The sequence below is a fragment of the Homalodisca vitripennis genome, unplaced genomic scaffold, assembly GCF_021130785.1.
Source record: "Homalodisca vitripennis isolate AUS2020 unplaced genomic scaffold, UT_GWSS_2.1 ScUCBcl_4963;HRSCAF=11436, whole genome shotgun sequence".
In the NCBI taxonomy this organism is placed as follows: Eukaryota; Metazoa; Arthropoda; class Insecta; order Hemiptera; family Cicadellidae; genus Homalodisca; species Homalodisca vitripennis.
In genome coordinates this window covers 72-21374 of record NW_025781096.1, presented here as the reverse complement: position 1 = coordinate 21374, position 21303 = coordinate 72, and the positions used below count along the sequence as shown (strand labels likewise).

Sequence of the window (21303 nt, the reverse complement as noted above, 5' to 3'; positions counted from 1 at the left end):
AAGGATATGGTAGATGTACAAATTGATCACTGTAAGAATTTTAGCTTGGATGAACAAAGGTCGGCAGTGTTCAAGATACCTGGCTCCACACAGTGTTCTGACGACTTTCTTTTGTATGATGAGAATATCTGATACACCAGAAGAATGACCCCAAAGAATTAGACCATAAGATAAGTGTGATTGAAACAGTGCAAAATAGGAAGACCTCAGATGTTCTATTGATATTAAAGCTCTTAATTTCCATAGTAAATAGCTGACTCTCGAGATTTTTATACACACATTATTTACATGCTGAGCCCAGGTCAATTTCGAATCAATAACAAAGCCTAACAACTTTACAGGATGAGGCTTTTCTTTAGATGTTAAACTCAGCAACAGATTTTGAGTTTTTTCTGGATTGCAATGTAATTTGTTGGAGGTGAACCAATTTAATGCTCCGGTTTGAGCATTTTCAATCTCTGTTTGAAGAACGTCCAGATATCGGTTACTCAAGAAAAGAGACGTGTCATCCGCATAGATAACTGAGTTTACATTTAAGTTCACTGATAGGTCATTAATTATTACAGTAAAAAAGAAAGGTCCCAATACAGACCCCTGTGGGACTCCAATTGTTACCTCTTTCATTGAAGAATTACACCCCTTAATAGATACAAACTGCTTTCTATCCGATAGATAAGAGGTAATAATCTGACAAGCACTCTCAGAAATACCATAATATTTGAGTTTTTGAATGATTGAATCAAAGGGGACACAACCAAAAGCTTTGCTTAAATCTAAGAGAGATAGAGCCGTTGATTCCCTCCTCTCGAAGGCCACAAGGGTATGATTAACAACCTCCAACATCGCTGAAGTTGTGGACCTGCCTGGCCGAAAACCAAATTGTGATTCAGACAGGAGATTGAAATATTCAAAATACAAAAAAAGCTGTTGGTGCATGATGGTTTCCAAAATTTTAGAGAAAATGGGGACAATAGAAACTGGACGATAACTTTGCGGCTTGTCCTTGTCACCTTTTTTGTAAATCGGAATAACTTTTGACACTTTTAAAGAGTCAGGGAAAAAACCCGCCTCCAGACATTTATTGAAGACAATAGCCAATGGCCTTTTGATTTCATGGATGGTTTTCTTGATTATATTGTTAGATAACCAGTAATAGTCCATACTTTTGGAATTTGAGAGTTTAGAAACCATTTTAACTAAATCATCTGGTTTAATTTCTTTCCACTGAAATGAGTTAGGAGGAACAGGAATATTACCCAATAAATCCATGAAAGGAGAATTATTCTGTGGCAGATTGTTTGAGAGCTCAGTGACTGAATCAAGGAAAAACTGGTTAGTAAGTTCAGGATCTAAGTAAATATCTTTGGAAGAAGCAGGAGGTTTTTCCAAATTGATTATTTCCCAAGCAGCCTTACAACTGTTAGCTGATGTCTCTATATACTGCTCATAAGCTTGCCTTTTTGCGGTGGTCAGATTTGACCTGTAAGTTCTTTTAGAAGCTAAATACACGTTGTAGGCTACAGGTGTCTGCTCTGACCCCCTATCTCTAAGGCATTTATAAACATTAAAAAAATTTAACATAACATTTCTATCTTCTGCCAATTTATCATTATACCAGTTGATTTTCCTATTACTATTAATATTCTTCTTTTTACTTTTACTGATTAGTGGAGAGCTAAAGTGCCACAAGTCTACATATTTCTTAAAAAAATTATTAAAAAGTTGTTCTACCCCTAAGTTCAATAACATATTTTCATCCAATTCATTCCATTTTTCCTCCTTCAAAAACATAATAAATTTATTTATTTGTGCCGCATTTTGTTTTCTAAACTCAAATTTAATACTACCCATATTCTCTTTTGAATTCTTATTCTCCAATTGTCTTACATAAATATTAATCATGCTAGATTTATGATCGGCAAATTGATACTCCATATTGCAATTTTTATACAAGTCCTCTGAGAAATTGACCAGAATATTATCTATACATGCCTTTGCATGGGTTGGAGACTTGACAGTACAGTTTAAATTTAGAGATCTGAGTAAATTAGAGAAACTGATAGAAATATTTTGATCAATCAACGCCATTTCGATGTTGAAGTCACCACAGACTGTCACCAGGCTGTTTTTTTTAAAGATTGATTTCATTGCCAATTCAAAATTGTCAAAAAAAACTTTGAGATTGCCCTGAGGAGACCTATAAAGACTTACAAGGATGATATTCTGTTCAATCAGCCTGACACCACACAACTCAATATCTAACTCCGCATTATACTGACTAAAATCGAAAACTTCAAACTTTATACTACTTTTTAAGAAAATCCCCGACCCCCCATTCTTTTTTTCTCTTCTACAATAGAAGCTTGCAGGCAAATATCCACTGGGCACAAACAAGTCAATTTCATTTTCTGTCATCCAGTGCTCCGAAACACAAATTGCATCTATCTTATGACTTTCGCCCACATGTTCAAGCTCAAGTAGCTTGTTACGTATGCATTGTACATTAGCCTGCAATATTCTTATAAATTTCCTACAGTTAGCTTTACTTTTGAAAGGAATGTCATTATTGTTATCCGACACCCTCATATCTTTACCAGACTTCTGATAACCAAGGCCTTGGTTACCTCTACAACAGTTCACACTTTGTGAATAAAGGCTTGTCTCTATGGTGGTGCAGCTGGATCTGTCAGTAGACAGTTTCCCAAAGAGGCCGGCATTTCCTTTTCCCCATCCATGAGTGGCTCAGAGCCTGAAGTGAAGGCTGTAGCACAGATACCATCAGCAGCGTTTGAGTTAGGTGACCTCTCATCAGTTTTGCTGGCACATACTTCTTGTGGAGCAGTTCCCTGGGTCGTGGACACTTCTATCTTCTTGGTCTCATCCAATGCCTCCCAAATTTGTCCTGCAAGCCAGTGCTTCCCTCTTACATTTAAGTGCATGCCATGCTGAGTATGCACGTGTCTGTCTGCTCTACTAAGCTTAACCAGATAGACATTGGGGAACTCTTGACTAATAGTTTCTAGCTTTCTATTAAATTGTCTAACCTCTTCATTAACACATGACCAAGTTTGTAAGTCGTGCCTAAAGGGTAAGTCCATTAAGACTACTCTAGAATTATTATATTTTACAATTGTTTCTTTAATTGCATTAATTGCATTTTGTGCTTCATTTCGGGAAACATCATTAGACCCACATGCAATGGCCAGCACATCATCAGGACCCAGTTCTTCACCATCAATGTTGTCAAAGTTCAAAATCTGCTCGGCTAAACCTCCAGGCCTAATAAAACCGACAGCTTCCAATGATTTAGTGTGTTTTTTAAGTTGCTGCTGATGTTTATTTAAGTGAAATGTTAAATCACGGCCATGGCTATCGGCGCATAAAAGCAGTTTTTGTTTAGTTCCGTTATTCTTTCTTATATTAATATGACCTCTTCGTTCTTGATGAGCAGACGAGACTTTTTTGTAAGTTTTTTGCCGGGTAAGAGACTGTGGACGTTCGTATGGAGTACTGATAGTGTTGGATGTGATAGTGCATTCATTGTAATCAGACTTTTCTGATTCAGAGTCATTCTGGAGCACTGCAAAAGAATTCTCTGAAGTGAAGTCCGAATCCGCTACATTCTTAATTACTCCAAATGATCGCTGTTTCCTCCGACAAGAGCTTTTGGACACTTCCTGCCATTTATTATCAACAGAAGGAGGTTTTTGTTTATTATTAATATTGTTAAGAGGGGGAAAGCAATTAAGACAGGTGAATTTCTCCGGACTCAAAGGATCATACTGTTTTTGCTGATCAGAACTTTCCCTTTGTAAGATTTTAATTATACTTTCCAGTGTTTGTATTGTTTCAAGCATTTTTTTAGTCTCTTCCTTATAAATCACACACCTCACACAATTTCCAGATTGCAAACAGTCCAGTTTTAAACTGTTACTGATCTCCTCCTCAGCATGTAAAATAATATTTTCATTTGCTATTTTTTCCCTTTTTAATTTCTGCTTCAACAATGTTATTTCTTTTGAAAGCTCCTTTTCTCTATCATGAAACAGTGTTTTCATTGATTCAATTTTCTCTTCACAGCCTTTCAACTTGTCTTCAAGTTCCAGTACATAGAGAGAACTTTTATTTTTTTCCTGATGAAGTTCTTGTTTTAATTCTTCATTCTCATGCAAAATGGACTTGTTTATCTCTTCGGCAAGTGAAGAACAGTTTAACTGTTCAATGATTTCTTCACCAATCACATTTTTACCTGATAGCACATTTTCGTCATCAGTGGAATTTAAATTACATTTTGAACATGTCCATTGTCCTAACAAGTCTTCCTTTTCCATCATCCTTACATCAGGCAGGGTTAATTCAGCACATTTAAAATGGATCCATTTATGGCAAAAACCTGTACATAAGATTCCAGCTGACCTTACATTGTCCTCACATATTCCACATGGATATTTGGCCATTTTCACAGCTGATACTAAGTTCACAAGATAACTTAATGCATAAATAATAAATACCCGTTAAATAAATTCGTTTAAAATTAGTCATTAGAAAAATGTGACTAATACAGGGTATAAGTCGTAATAAAAAGTCAGTATATGTTTGAAAAGTCTGAATGTAAACAAAAACATTGTAAACATAGCAGACAAGGTTAGAGCAGAAGACGCAAAGGGTCAGAGATAAAGTCAGGTGGCCAACAGGCAACAGCTGGTTTGACCTTGACCTGTCACTACAGGTGGTTTGATGTGACAGTTGGTTCTGCTTGGTTAAGAATGGTCTGCCTGTTACTGTAGGAGTCAAAGCAGCATACAACTTCCTGTCAGTGTTATATTCAGTCAAATCAATATTGCATCAGCAAGTACAAAAATACCTTAAATAATATACCCAGTTCAAGTGATGAGTGTTTCCAGTCAGTTTTATGTTGTAAATAGTCACAATAAATATCAAAATCACAGGCACACTTCCACTAACAAAAACATGTGCTTTTATCTTCTGTGGGGTAAGTTACTTATATATTAATTTCATTCTCAAAATAGTTTATAAAATTTCAAACTTTTTGTCCCATTTAAGTCTCGACAGTTAAGTCAAATGTTATATTGAACTATATTATGACAATTCATTCATATAAGAATAAAAATTCGAAAATACTGACACTTGTACCACAGGCTGCATACACTCACTGACTGCATACATCAAAAATGTGAATTATAAAAGTCACACTACATTATTGGTATTCTTCATCGACTCAATTTAGGTGAGCTGAGGGAGTGAGGTGCCATGGAAAGGAAAAAACCTAAAGAAGGCCTTGAGCCTAAAAAATTTGAGAAACACTGAGTTAATATTTTGTTCTGTGATGGTTATTGTACAACTAGTTTGTCAATTGTGCAGGTTGTGGTTCTAGTAAACAGTTCAAGAATCAGCTGTTAGCACACTCAGCTGTCTGAAGCAGCTGACCTTGGCCTGTTGTACAGCTAGTTTGTCAGTTGTGCAGGTTTTGGCTCTGGTAAGCAGTTTCAAGAATCAGCTGATAGCTTACTCAGTTGTCCGAAGCAGGCAGTGAAGACAGCTGACATTGGCCTGTTGTTGTACAGCTAGTTTGTCAATTGTGCAGGTTGTGGCTCTGGTAAGCAGTTCAAGAATCAGCTGATAGCTTACTCAGTTGTCCGAAGCAGGCAGTGAAGACAGCTGACATTGGCCTGTTGTTGTACAGCTAGTTTGTCAATTGTGCAGGTTGTGACTCTGGTAAGCAGTTCTAGAATCAGCTGATAGCTCACTCAGCTGCTTCAGACAGCTGACCTTGGCCTGTTATTGTATAGCTAGTTTGTCAGTTGTGCAGGTTGTGGCTCTGGTACATCAAGCAGTTCAAGAATCAGCTGATAGCTCACTCAGTTTTCTAAAGCAGGCTGTGAAGACAGCTGACCTTGGCTTGTTGTTGGGTAACTCCCACAGGGATCAGCTGACTTCTGCAGCCAAAGCCTTGTCAGAGGCTATAAATCAGGGTGAGTGTCTCTCTTAGTAAGTAACCTATCAGTTTTAACATGTAATGAGTATGGTCTTTATTTAATCCTCAAACCGGTGATTGCTGTATATAAACATTGGTCCCATTTATAACTTTAAAACTGGTGTTACACAAACCTCCATTTGTTAGTGACATCCGTTAATTATAACAGACATTTAAAATTGATGGCCCTATTTCTGGTTTCAACATCTGTTTGAACTATTATACTGCTACAGGGATGCCACGCCAAAGCCAGATGGGTTTTAATCACCTTGGGGCATACCTTTCTGTATTGGCAACAATAAACTGCAAAATCTGTTAGGCATTGCCCCAATTCGTGTAACTACGTGTTGCTCCGTTATGACAAACGCTCAACACACGTAGCTACTGACAACATTACTATTGTGATCAGTTACAATATATTTCACTGTGAAATGAGACTAACCCCGCCAACAGATATTGATTAACCAATTGACTACCAATAAAAATTTTACCCTCTGTACCAAATAATTTTTTTCATTTTTCAATACAAATCATTGTTGGGTACTGATTGTCAATTAATTAATTAATTAATTATATTTATATTTATTGGTTTTGTGCTATAACTGTTGTAATTTTAAAGTTATTAAGTCACCCAAAACATCATTTTGTAGGGAATTTAAAGCGCTATACGTCCTTTAAATTACATTTTTTTAGCACTTAGTTGTTTAAATTTGTAAGTTTGAAGGGCTTAGGAAAGGTAGTCGTCGTGCTTAGTTTTTAGCTTCTAATAGTCATATCTCAAGTCAAATTTGTTGCTACAAAAATAAAAAAAGCAAATTCTTCAGTAAAAACAATTTTTTTCTAAAAAGAAAAAATAAGTAAACCATTTTGTTTTGATTTTAACACAGTTAGCTTTCATATTAATGACTTTTACCGGTATTCAATTGAATGGTTTATTCAAGTATTTCCAAATTTGCATTGAGTTGAATCATACTCATCCGTATTGAATTACAAAAATATTAGGTCCAATAACAGTGTATAACAGTACGATAACGAATTGTCAGTACTATTTAAAATCTTTTCTTTGTTTCTATAATCTGTTAACCTATGACTATTAGAATAGTTGTTCCAGATTAATGTTTTTTCCAGCCGAGCCAAAGCTTGGGTCGAGTGTTCATGAAACTCTCCAGTCCAGTGATATCCCACACCTGCAAGTTGTCACTGACCCCATCGTTGAGCTGCACTCTCCATCTCTCGAGACGTTCTCTTCACAACACTTCTACCCTCGGGTTCCTGTCAAAATTACAGGTGATTGCCAACCCGTATTTCCATTTGCACCCTTTCCTGAAAGGCTATCTGGAAAATGGAGGTGAAGTGATTTCGAGGAAGTTTGTATTACACAGCTCAATACGTATATATCAGTTCTATAGGAAGTTTATTAACGGCTTTGTTGTTACTATCATTAAAATTTTAAAGAATGTGAACCAACAATTTTTTTCAGAGTTGTAGAAGTAGATGCTTTGTAAAAGTTGTACAGATTAAGGAGAGAACATTATGAGTAATGTAAAAGAATTTGTCTCAGTAAGGTTGGGCTATGCCAATGCTTCGTAATACTGGTTATCTAAATATTGTCTGCACCTAATCAACAACTGTATTTTGTGTCAGAAAATAAATATTTCTGGTTAATTTTATGGTAAGAAGATCTACAACAAACTTTTAAGAATGAGGATGGGATAAATAATGAGGGTCGAATCAGTGGCGTAACTAGGACTTGCTTTGGGGTAGAAATGAATCTGATTGAAGAGTACAATACAAAGGGGGGAGGGGTATAGAATAAATTTAACACGTTAGCTGTCCACTCTGAATTTGGGTGGTTTTCTGTGATTGTAAATTCTTTAAACTGTTTTAATCTAATAGATTGTATTCATTTATTGATTATTACATATCACTGACACCTAATATACCCAAATAGCGTATTTATATATTCAAATAAAAAAGGTCAGATATGGGTCAGGATATAGCTGGCCAATTTTATTTTGTTTTTATTATCCACTGAAAATGCTCCTGCCGGTCAGATATGGCCGGCAGGGTTAGACTGTCGAAATTCTTCTACTCTGCAAGGTTGGCACTAACTAACGGCCGCCCTACTACTCTGACTAACGTTCCCACCAATTTGATGTGTTTTCTGTTTACTTTTCTGCTACTGATCATTACACAGGCAACATCATTGCAGGCTAAGTGACACGTTGACATAATGAGTGATCCATTAGATAATAATCGCATCAATTTATATTTGGACATACCAATGTCTAGTGAACCAGATGAACATCTTATGAACAGGAGTGACAGTGAAGGGGATTTAGGTGATAAAAGTAGTGAGTATATGGATGACACGGACGAAGATCCGGACTTTCTTCCTAGTGACAGTGCACCTGAAAGCAGTGGTGATGAGTACAGTATTCCGATGGAGATGAGTGCGGCAGAAAGCACAGATATAAATGAAGTAGGTGAGGGAGAAGAAGGAAATGATGAAGTAAGTCAATGGACAGTTTATGAAGGTAGGCAAAAAATATTTCCTTTCAATTTAGTGCCCAAGTGTATCATGCCTAACATTCAGAATCCAGAGGATTATTATAAAATATTCCTAAATGCAGACATATTGCAATTGATGGTTGATGAGACCAACAGAAATGCTGCAAAGGTTATATCTGAATTACGTTTGAATCATAGTAGCAGGTTGAGAAAATGGCGACCAACAAATTCAGAGGAAATGACTAAGTTCATTGGTATTTTAATATGGATGGGCTTAATGTCAAATCCTTGCATCACAGACTATTGGTAAAAAAATATATTGTACAAAAACTACGTTACCAACAAAGTAATGAGTCAAAACCGCTTTCAACTACTCCTCAGGTTCTCGCATTTTAATGACAACGACTACATTGCACGTGATGGTCGTATTGCTAAGGTTTTGCCATTAATTACAAGGCTCAATGATCTCTTTACTAGCTGTAAGGTTGCAGATAAGGAACTAGTTGCTGATGAAAGTATGATACCATTTAGAGGTAGGCTATTGTTCAGACAATATCTACCTAATAAAGCCCACAAGTATGGGATAAAAATTTTCAAACTCAGTGACAAGCATGGGTACACTTTTAAAACCAAACTTTACATGGGAAAAGGCACCAGTGTAAATGATAATGAGCTCATGGCAACTTCTGTTGTCATGGAGCTAATGGAAAACCACCTGTACCAGGGCCACGTGCTGTATGTAGACAATTATTATACCTCATTTGAGTTGGCAAATGCCCTATTATCAAAAGACACACACCTTGTTGGTACTCTTCGAGCATCAAGGAAAGGCCTACCAGTTGAGGTTATGAAGTTGCAGCCTCTCCAGAAGGGAGAAATGACATCCCTTGAGAACCCAATTGGCATAGTAGTTTCCAGATGGAAAGATAAACGAGACGTATGCATGCATTCTACTCTGCATGGTGTTGATTTTATTGATACAGGTAAAAAGGACAAACAACATAGGCCTATTCTGAAACCACACGTTGTAGATGATTACAACAATGCTAAGATGGGGATAGATGTATCCGACCAAATGTCTTCGTACAATACTGCTGTACGAAAATCCATGAGGTGGTACCACAAGGTGGCTGAGGAGCTTCTACTCGGTACAGCAATGGTTAACTCCTGGTTAGGATTTACAGACAAAGTCAAGACAAGACCAACAGCTAGTGGACGACTTAAAAAGTACAGTATTTCTATAACTGCTTTCAAGGAGAAGGTAGCCTTGATGGGCCTCAAAAGAAGATGAAGTTGTTCCACCTATAAGGGTTATGGGACATCATTACTTGACCGTCTCAGAAACCTTTGTCGGCGAGGGAAAAACCAGACACAGAATGAGGAAAGATTGTAAAATATGTTACAAGAAAACAGTAACAGAGTTTGGACGCAAGGAGGCAAAGAACTTTAAAAAAGTGAACACTTTCTGTGACCAATGTGAGGACAAACCATACTTGTGTAAAATCTGTTTCAAAGAAGTACACAAATGAAGTAACTGACTTTTCTGTGAAAGCGCATGGCTATAAAATAATGTTATTGTTCGTTTATTTTACTAAATAATAAGTAAATTTAGCTAATTACTATTTGGATTTACTTGTAAAATAAAATTAAAAACAACTTCATAATAATCAATTTTACCTACAATTTTTATACGTACCATACCTACAGGTTATGGTACGTATAGATTTATTTATAGCTTATTTCATATAAAACAATTTAATTTTATAATACCTGTTGTATAATTCCACATAAACAGTTTTCTGTAATATTTTTAAATAGACATTGAGCGTAAAAATAATGGCGGCTATATCTGGTCGGAAGAAATACGCAAACATTGTTGAATTTCAAGCCAGCACTGTTGTATGTTCACAAAGCCCTAGAATAAAACATCATGGTTCTCTGTATAGCCCATCCCTAACAGACTGCTGTCAGTTTAGTTTGGGACCGATAAATCGCAGCAGTAGCCAGTTCTAGTCTGTCAAACATAACCTTGCATTCCACCACTGTTGGCCAGATATGGTCGGCACAGTTCTGTTACTACCATCATTGAGCCAGCCAAATCTAGTCGGCAGGCAAGCTAACGTGTTAAATAACTTATAATATAGACCTAATACAAACTGAAACATTAAACAGCTGTATTTCAATCAAGTTAAATTGTTGTTTTACATATACACATTACACATATATACATTACATGTTAGTTTTTGGAGCTTTTGGGGAGAAGGGGGTTCTACCCTCCTCCCTTTGCTGTGCCACTGTGTGAAAGCAAAGTTTAGCTGACTGAATTCTTCTAACAGTGCATTGAAAAATATTCTAAGTACAAGGTGGTATCTAAAAGTTCCCGGACTAGGTCTGCTAATTTTGGTTTTCTTACCTCGGCTATTATTGGCTGTTGTTCCCTCTAAAATAAGGCCCAATTGAGTTGATACAACGAACCCAGTGTTTTTTCCACGACTGGAAAGTGTCTGAAAAACAACTTTTCCGAAAAGCTGTTGTGAACTTCCTGTGTTTTTTTTTTACATCTTCTACACTGTAAAAACGGTGACCTTTCGTATGCATTTTCATTTTGGGCAAGAGAGAAAAGTCACAAGGAGCTAAATCTAGGGTATGGGTAAGATGTGGAACGGTAGCCATGTTGTTTTTGGTCAAAAACTGTGTTATTTTCATAGAAACATGAACTCGAGCTTTGTCATGATGCAATAGCCAGATTTTGCCTTTCTGGAAATTAGGCCTTTTTCAACGCACATTTTCCCTCAAACCATCATAATAAAAATCACTGCAATACGAGGTGGTAGGAACTCACAATGGACAATGCCTTTAATGTAAAAAACACCACGAGGTTGTTATTGATGTACTTCACTTGTCTTTATTTTTTCGGTGATTGTGGACTTTCCACACTGATGACTGCTTTTTTTGTTTTTGGATCGTAACCATAAAACCAACTTTCATCACCAGTTATGATCCTGGATATGAATGTGGGGTTACTTTCAGATGTCTGAGTTAAATGCACTCATCGACACATTACTGTTTCAGATCAACAGTCAACAGCCGAGCCACAAATTTGCAATATAATGTGCAATGAAGGTATTGTCTGACCAATGTAGTTTTTTGGACATTTTTTATGACATTGCTGGATTCACAAGTTATTTTACCAATTGTTGTTAAATTTCTTTATGTTGTGCTACTACAGACATTTGTTGAGTTTATTATTAAATTTCACATTTTACAACTCGATGTGTGCCTAGATTTTCGGTTAAAATTTCTTGACAGCTTCCATAGCTAATACCGACACTACTACATAAGTAATTTATTATCTGACGACGGTCTTCATGAATGATGTGCAATGAGGTTCAAAATTTTTCCAACAATTTCATCTGTTTTACTCGTGGAAGGCCGTCCTGAATGATGATCATCTTCAATTGAAGTTCTATCAGCTTGAAATGAGCATATTACTTAAAAACCTCTGTTGTGCTTAGTGAATTTTCTTCCAAAGCTTCTTGAAGCATTGTAAAAGTTACCGTTGGTGATTTTGTAAGATTAAAGCAAAAACTGATGCAAGCCTGTTGCTCGAATTTATCAGCTCACGAACTCACCACGATGACTCAGTGCCTATTGCAGCAGAGGCTACTGTGGTTGTCACGTACAGTCGCATAAAAAAAAAAAATGGTGAGTGAAGTCCGGGAACTTTTTGATACCAAACTCGTAGCCTTGTGTAATAACAGAATTCTTAATGTAATGTTGTGTTTTTTGAATAGGAACACTAATTTACAGTCTTACACAGTACTGTAAAATGATATCACTGCCATTTGCTAGGCTGCATGAGTCACTGGCCTGCCCTGCGTCGGTGGTCAGATCTGGACTATTTGTTGGAGAAAGCTGGCAGTCGCACTGTGCCAGTAGAGCTTGGCTCCAGCTACTCCCATGCTGACTGGTCCCAGCAGCTGATGACGTTACGACAGTTTGTGACACAGTATGTGGCAGGCGCTAACAAGTCACCAGGCTACCTTGCTCAGCATCAACTCTTTGATCAGGTTCGCTTTTTAATTGGTCCAAGCAACAAGTAAGAAGTTTGTAGTTTCTACGTTTAAGTATCACTGCAGGTCTGTTGCGTCTACGCGTAGACAGCAGCTTCTCTGCAGTAAATGAAATTGTTATTTGCTGTTTCCTGCAGCTTTGCACGCTTTTTGTAACCTTTGTCCGTGTATGAGGACTTTTAGTTCAAGTGAATTATGTTTCCATCGCCGAAGTAGAGTTTACCTTCTTGCCACGATCAAGAAAGTCTGTCAATAGTGTATGTTTATAGCCATTGTACATGTACATGTACTTTTTATTATAAAGTGATTTAAAACTCAAGCTTTAAGTTCAGTCAGAAATTTATTTTAAAAGATACACATACATCATAAGTTAGCGCCTTCAAATAGTGTTTGGCTTTTTAATATACGTAACCGTCTCGAAATTCAGTTAATAATGTGCAGGCACTTTAAAAACTTGTTATCTTTTGCATCGCCAGCTGGTGGCGAGTTACATTGATGAGCATAGCATATAAACCTTCTCTGTGGAAAAATACGTATAAATAAAAATTTTCATAATGATCGGTTCAATTGTTTTTGAGTCTATCAATGTCATATATACAAACATCTTTTTTTATATGTATAGATTTTTATAACAATAGATGTGAATTTATATCTTATCATGAGTAAGGGTTGTCCATAATATTATAACTGATTTTAAATATATACTTATATGCATTTTTAAAAAGGCATATATTCAAGAAATTAAACTTATAATCTATTAAATAAAAATAAAAGGAGGAAATTACTTGTATTTCTTAAAATATAACCATTTTCCTGAAATTCAGCAAATCCCTTTGAAACAGCTTCGCATTTTCAGATTACCTTTGTGTTATTGGGATAGAAACGTTAACACCTATCCTATAATACTCAGTTAAGGACTTATGTTTTTTCATATCTATGTTCTTAAACAAATATGAAAAAAAAAACACTTTATTTTCTAATGGTCATAGTCAAGGTTTATTTTGCTATCAGAGGATAGTTCACAAATATTTAACAAAACATTTTGTTAAGTCATATTTTTTAAGCAAAAATTGAACATTTTAAGAATAATGCTTAAATTCAAGATCATTAAAAAAAAAAAATTAAATTTACATTAATGTTCATTAAACACATCTATTGTCACACACCCAACTCAGATTCCTATTTTGATATTTATCACTCCTTCTCATTAAAGACATTTGCAAGGCACTATGTCATCAAAGTGGTTAGTGTAAATATCAGGAAACCTGACCAAGATTGCTGGATTACACGCCAACACCAGCCGTAGCTAGTAGAAAAACAGATGAGATTTGATCTTCAGATAATAGTCATACCTGTGACATTAAATGAAATCTGTCTCAGTTCATCACAGCAGTAGTCATGAGAACGATTTATTTTACATAATGAGTATATTTTTAGATTCTTTTTTTTTTTAATTTTTTCAAATTTGGTTGTTGACCAGGTGCCAGAGTTGAAACAAGACATTGTAGTGCCGGACTACTGTGCCTGCTCGGACATAGAGGACGGGGAAGTGGAGGTGGATATCAACGCTTGGTTTGGACCTAGTGGAACTGTCTCCCCCCTCCACCATGATCCTAAACACAACTTTCTCTGTCAGGTTAGTTTATCGCCCGTTATCGGACACTTTTAGTCAGATAAAGTCAAGTCACTCTTTGGAAACTAAGTTTAAGTTTTTAATTGATTCTAAACATTTGAGTTTCCTTACCAATGGTATATAATTATTGTGTCCTGTGCACAATAATCTACTATGCACATATACTTTCTAATTTATCTTACGGGTTGGCCATTTATAGTGAAACATCTAAAAATAATTTGGACACAATTTTGATACTTTTAAGTACAAAAATTCATTTTAAATTTATAAGAGCGAGTATATTTAGAAGACAAATTTTCTGTTTTAGAAATACCATCAATATATAATATATAACTTGATACATAATACATCTTAAGAGTGCATTGTGTGTGTAGGGAGTAAACTTAACAAATTGGATACACGCAGTAATATTCATTCTTATACTATACACAAAAAGTATCAAGATTTACCCCAACACAAACTCATTTTTTACATAAAGAAAGCCACTTATATCGGTGCTAAATTTTTAAATCACTTGCTATCAAATATAAAGAGCAAAATCGGTGAAAAGGGCTTCCGGTGTTTTCTAAAGAAATATTTGCTGCAGCATTCCTGCTATTCACTAAAGAGTTTTTTCTAAATCTTAATAAAATATTTATATTGGTGCTAAAATATTTATTATATGCTCTGTAGACAAAAAGTAGATCTAAACAGTTGTAATGCAGAAATATAATTTTGTAGAAATTAGGCCAAGTAATCCGTAATTTAGGTTAATGCATAATTTATCATATTCATTTCCAAGTTTATAATTTAATTCATGTAAATTAAATATATTTTTTTGCCAGATAGTTCAATTTAAATTGTTAATTTTATTGTTGTTCTTTCGTTTGTCTCTGTACCTTACCTGGCAAAACAAACTAAAATTAATTTCTTTAAAGGATAGCGTCTTTAGCCTACACACAGGCTGCTTGCCCTTGTAGGCTAATTTCTAATAAAATATATATTCAGAAATTACAATGTTTTAATATCTTTGGTAACTGATTATTTCTTTGCAGACATGATTGTACTTTTAAATGTGTTGACACGTTTATATGGACACACTGATTGTGTGTGTTGTAAGGTGGTTGGCCGGAAGCAAGTGACACTCTACTCACCCACAGTATCTGACTGTCTGTACCCTCACGAGGGCAGACTGTTGTCCAACACTGCTCAGGTGGATCCTGAGGCTCCCGACTACCAGCTGTTTTCCCAAGTATCGCGACACACAGGCGACTCTCTGTCTCCTCTCACCAGGTGTGAATCCTTTACCATAATATAATTGTTGAACGAAATAGGAATTATAAGAACTAGAATAGGCAAGGAAAACCGAGACGATCTTTTTAGCGCATGGCAGGAAAGATGGCAAAGGATTGCTGCAGGAACGGCTCACTGGACACGAAATCTCATCAAGGACATAAAAAGTTGGACAGAGAGAAAGCATGGAGAAATCGACTTCTACATGACTCAGTCTTTAACTGGCCATGGTAGCTTTAGCAGCTATCTGAAGAGATTTCACCTGACAGATGACGATGGTTGCTGGTACTGTGGAGAGGTGGACTCAGCATACCACACCTTCTTTCTATGCCAATGATCGGAGGAAGAAATGGAGCTCTTGAAGAACCTTACTTCAAATCATCAACTAGTCCCAGACGGGATTGTGCTCCATATGTTGAAAAAATGACACATGGAATGCAACTAGATTTGTACACGACATTCTCCACAAAAAGATAAAGGATGAGAGGCTGAGGGGAGGCCTATGAAAGCTGTTTCAAGATGCCCGTCTAAGTAAGTTTACAGAGACTAGACACTTCCAGGCTTAAGTAATACTTAAAGTGGTTCCAGCTTAGAAGTGGAAAGAACCACTTTTTTTTAACCGGTAAGAGTCCGGCACATCCAGAAGTTCGGGCGTCTGGGTGTCTATGAGGATTTCCAAACCCCCTGCGAACGGGTGGGGGAGGGAAAAACATAATTGTAGCAATATGGCAAATGATATTTCAAAATTTGTACAGTACATAGTTGATATTTATGACAACACATTGTGTGTGGCACAGTCACCAAAGTATTTTGATTAAATGTTCATAAAAACCAAAAGGAATATGGTATTGAAAATAATATTTGAAGTGTTTGTATTCTATGAGTAATTCTACAACAAAAATATGAGTTTTCATTACGCAACGATAAGTTAATGCCTACAGATAGAGATAACAGCAGCGTGCTCCTGTCTTTGTTTTAGCGAAAAAAGATTTCGCAACGCATCGATCTGCGACCTTGAGACAGTCGTACGGTTATGTACTTAACTTCATTTTATTACAAAATATTTCCCCAAGAAATTTGTACCGTGACCATTTGAGTAGAAACTTTTGTTATAATATAGTATCTAATGTAAATGGTCGTTATATTATAATAAATGTGCTGTGGAAATTTTATTATTGTAGGACAAACTCTTTGAAGGTACAAAATAAAATTATAAGAAACACGGTTTTTTGTGGGGGATTCTTGAAAACAACTCCTACATTTTTGAGATAGTACATTGAAATTTCCACTAAAATAATTGATTTAAATGCTTAAAAAGCCATATATTAATAGGAATCAAAACTCTGTTACTTAGGACCAGATGCAAACTTGCTGTTTGAACTAAGTGATGTTGATTTACCTGGGTAACATTAGTTGTGAATTAGGTAATTGCTACAAGAAGAACTGTTTGATGTTTATTTTTATTATACTCACTAACTCTTTATTTTTTGCTTACTATAAATATTGTACACAAATTCTTTTGAAATGTATTGTAAATAAAATTCTTATACATGCACTGCACACAAAAAAATCCACCTTAAAAAATTAAATAAAAATAACAAAACCTATAGAAAGGGTTTATTTTTGATAATTCTCCTACAAAATAATTAAGTCTTTATTATTTGGACTCTTTATTATTCAACAAATTTTAAAATATGGACATTACATAGTGTTGTTATATTCGTAATTTAAGTACATATGTGAATACTTTTTAAAATATTTTTAAAATCTTATAAATATTTTTTGTTGAAATAAATTTAAAAGGACTTTTAATATTGTTTTATTAAGTACTTGTAAAGTAGTTTAAAACACAAAAATCGACTCAATTTTGTCACAAATTTTCTAATTGTGTTACAAGATTTGCCATTGGTTTTTGATGGAAAATTGTGCAAATGTAAAATATTGCAGCTATAAAGCATACACGTTTTATGATACAGTAAATAAGTTATTATATAAAATAAACGTGTTGTTTTATAAATAATATAAATATTACTAAAAACCAGTAATTATGTAATATTCCTCATTTAAATTTCTTTATAAACAATAAAAACGATTATTTCTACGGCATTAGTATTTTTTACTTACAATTTGATAAAATTTAATAAAGTACTTTTTTTGTGTATTTTATCTTAACCCTTCCCATGCGGCAAACGGATATATCCGTTAGGCCTAATTTTGACCGAAAACGCGGTTGGGGGGTAAACGGATATATCCTTCAAAGTCTATTTTGTGTTATTTAATAAATTGTAGTTGCCGTGGAATCCGCTAGAGTTCAAGGGAGTGTTGAATACTTGTTCCGAAAAGCAGATGTTACAGTTTGAACCTCATTTGCGCGTCGCAGTGGTGGGAGGGCGTGGCTTTGTCCCTCGTGGCGTGATTTTGCCCCAGTCTGCAGTCAACCATTACGCGGTAAACGGATATATCCCGGCACGGCATATTTTAGTGTTTAACGCCGTTTTGCCATATTTCCTTACTTACTGTTCGTGTTCCTGTTGTATTTAGCATTATATTATCTTTTTATTTTGTTGTTATTACTATATTTGTTGAAAATATTTTTAGAAATTCAAGTAAAAAGGTTGTTTTTTCAATTTTATGTACATTTTGAAAATTTGTAAAAAAATATAGGGGTCTGATTGTTTTGTGATACTGTATTATTTTTTTATTCCTAATTAATAGCCACCACTAACTAAAAAAAATTAGAGTTGGTAAAATCTAGAAAAAAATTTTAAAGTTAATTACGCGTTATGAGTCAAAATTGAAAGATAAATTCCGTGTGGGAAGGGTTAATATTCTGTTAGAGTGATCATAAGATAAATATTAGGCATAATCTGTTGCAATTTAAGAGGTGCAAAGAAAAATATGTTGCACTGGTTTTATCTCTGTGAACAAAATTCATGTCAATGATGTTTTGGTGTTTGGCTAATCTGATAACGGTTAGATAACTGTAACCTCGCTGTAATTGCGTAATAATCAGAAATATAACTCAAGAGTATTCACACTATCTAAGCATTCAGTTCTTTGCTTTAGAAAAATGCCAGTTTATAATTCAGAAAAATCTTTTATTTGGACTTAAACTTATGTAGCATTGTTTTTTGATATAAATTTAGTTACTAAATCCAATTTCAAGAATTTTTGTTGCCATGTTCTGTGAAATATTGTAATCATTAATTGAACTGTAAATGAAAATATTTAACAGAAGAACATTTAATAATTTTTATATTGATAAAAGATTTCTTCTGCCTTATACATTTAAGGAACCTAATAAAATACTGCAAAACAGTCATTAGGAACGTTCTTATATACTCTCACTCGTACAGAACTGGTGTATGAGCAATTCTTCTTGCTTAAAATTAACTGGGCAAATCATGGGACACAAAATATAAGTTCAAGAATAAGAATGTCTGCTACAGAGATGTTAAACAAATATTTTATTTTATTTTTGAAATCAGGCATTTACTTTGCACCCATCTAATAAACATTGTATTATATGATACATAACAATAAATTTTAATATTTTTCCAGGTGACATGGTTTATATACCCCCAACTTGGGTGGCATCACGTTCGAGCTCTGGATCTCAGCTTTTCTGTCAGTTTTTGGTGGTTATGACACACCTGCTAAATGTGTTATTACAAATGTGATTATTTTTGTTTCAAATAAATATAAGTAAATGAAAAGTCCTGAATATTTATTTAGTCTGTCATTTCCCAATGTGATGATTGTCATAATTTAAAAATGTGTGAAAATGCCAGGTAACAGTTTAACATCCAAGTTTAATACAAAAACCATAACTCTGTTTTAGAATATTGAGTTATGTATCCATTTATTTATAAACTAGCAGTTACCCACGGCTTTGCACACAATTTTTAAAATCGAAGGATATATTCTTTTTAGTTAAAGCATTTACTAAGTAATATGGAACCCTATGATATTTTTCAAACAGAAATAAGAATATATCTAGTATTTATTATTTCCTTGTCCATGGTTAAGAGATTCATAAGACAAATACAATTTTTATTCGTTTTTATTTAAGGTTTTGTGTGTGTGTATGAGCATGCATTTCTAGTTCAAATCAATTACATTTCTGAAGACATAGTTTGATTCCCTCCCCTGATGCTCCGATTCAAAATATATGCATATACAATATAAAGGACTCAAGTTGTAAAAGGTATTTCCAGTGTCATAACTACTGCGGCAATAGTTCCAGCCATTTAAATTCACTTCCAATCTAATTTGCTTACGGATTTACAGTTGAGTTTGCATTGTACATACATGTAGGTCTCGGAAACCAACTTAGATTAGAATGCCTCTACTTCCGATCTACAACATTTCTGGTCGTATTTCTTTCAATTATTTTAATTTCTTTACTTTTACTCCGATTAAGAAAATATTTACGTACATATGGTTACGACTTGTTCAGTCAATAAGTATCTACTTCCGCTGCTTGTATTTTGCTTCTGGTATAAAGGCAGGAGTGCAAAATCCTTGAAACTAAGTTCATGCAATATTTAAAAATAATCGTTAACAATAGGATTGTGGAATGTAAATCTTGAAAAGAATGGCTCGTTGAGGCATAAGTATTCACCTCACTGATTATTTTCTTGCATCCACAGAAAAATATCGTTCACAATGTTAAAAGTGCCAACCAGCTTGAAGTACCTCATGTAAAAACTACTGATCAAGCAGTGGTATTCTAAAATATTTGTTTTCTAAAATTTAAATATAAACAAATGTTTTTGGCACTTCAGCTGAGTGTCAACAGGTGTTTATTGTGACTTTCGGATTACGTTTCAAAAAATTTTCATTATTTTTACAATTCTAAAATATTCTGGGAAAATGTCCAAATTTTTTTCTTGACAGAAGCCTTCCTCAGGCTCCAGTGAATATTGTAAAGAAATAATTAGCCGAATTGGTCCAGCCGTTTTCGAGATTAGTACTTAACAACAATTTAGTGATTCATTTTTGACTAAATGCAATGCAGAGTATGAAGCTGGTTTGTTTACATGAGGCAACTTTCAATGGTTATATAGTGTGTTACATCATGTTGCAACATTGGTCTATATTTGTTTTTTTTATATATTGACTCGGCCCCCACCAAAGCCTTGCAAGGTATGTCAGTGAGGACCCACATGCAAATCAAATATATATATATATATAAAACTCCCGGCGGAGCAAGTACTTTTTGTGATTCAATGTTTATTGAAATTAAATAAGGCTATTGCCATTTATACAATTTAATGTAAATAAAAGTCGTTTGACAGGTGTTTGGTCTTCTGATCATATGTTAGTTTGCTTATTTAAATGCATATGTGACAGATACGGCCAAATACAAAATAATTGAATCGGAAAAAGTAAGCGCTCTGTGGTGTAATGGTAGCACAATCACCCGGCAAGTGAGAGATCCGGGTTCGACTCCCGGCGGAGCAAGTACTTTTTGTGATTCAATGTTTATTGAAATTAAATAAGGCTATTGCCATTTATACAATTAAACGTAAATAAAAGTCGTTTGACAGGTGTTTGGTCTTCCGATCATATGTTAGTTTGCTTATTTAAACGCATATGTGACAGATACGGCCAAATACAAAGTAGTTGAATCGGAAAAAGTAAGCACTCTGAGGTATAATGGTAGCACAATCACCCGGCAAGTGAGAGATCCGGGTTCGACTCCCGGCGGAGCAAGTACTTTTTGTGATTCAATGTATATTGAAATTATATATATAAGTAGATATAGTTTTTTTTTCACTTATATTAAGGTGAGATGTACGCCCGAAAATTAAAAA

The 21303-nt window shown here is 34.9% G+C and overlaps 1 protein-coding gene across 1 annotated transcript in view; it reads left to right on the top strand.

Moving 5' to 3' along the window:
• LOC124373171 (bifunctional peptidase and arginyl-hydroxylase JMJD5-like) overlaps window positions 1-19200 on the top strand; it is a 29072-nt gene extending 9872 nt beyond the window's left edge. The window contains 7 exon segments of the mRNA XM_046831572.1: window positions 5831-5993; window positions 7124-7282; window positions 12359-12576; window positions 14060-14215; window positions 15312-15486; window positions 19046-19074; window positions 19076-19200. Of these exon segments, the coding sequence (XP_046687528.1) occupies window positions 5831-5993; window positions 7124-7282; window positions 12359-12576; window positions 14060-14215; window positions 15312-15486; window positions 19046-19074; window positions 19076-19132 (957 nt within the window). The 3' untranslated portion in view covers window positions 19133-19200.
• The last annotated feature ends 2103 nt before the right edge of the window (window positions 19201-21303 follow it).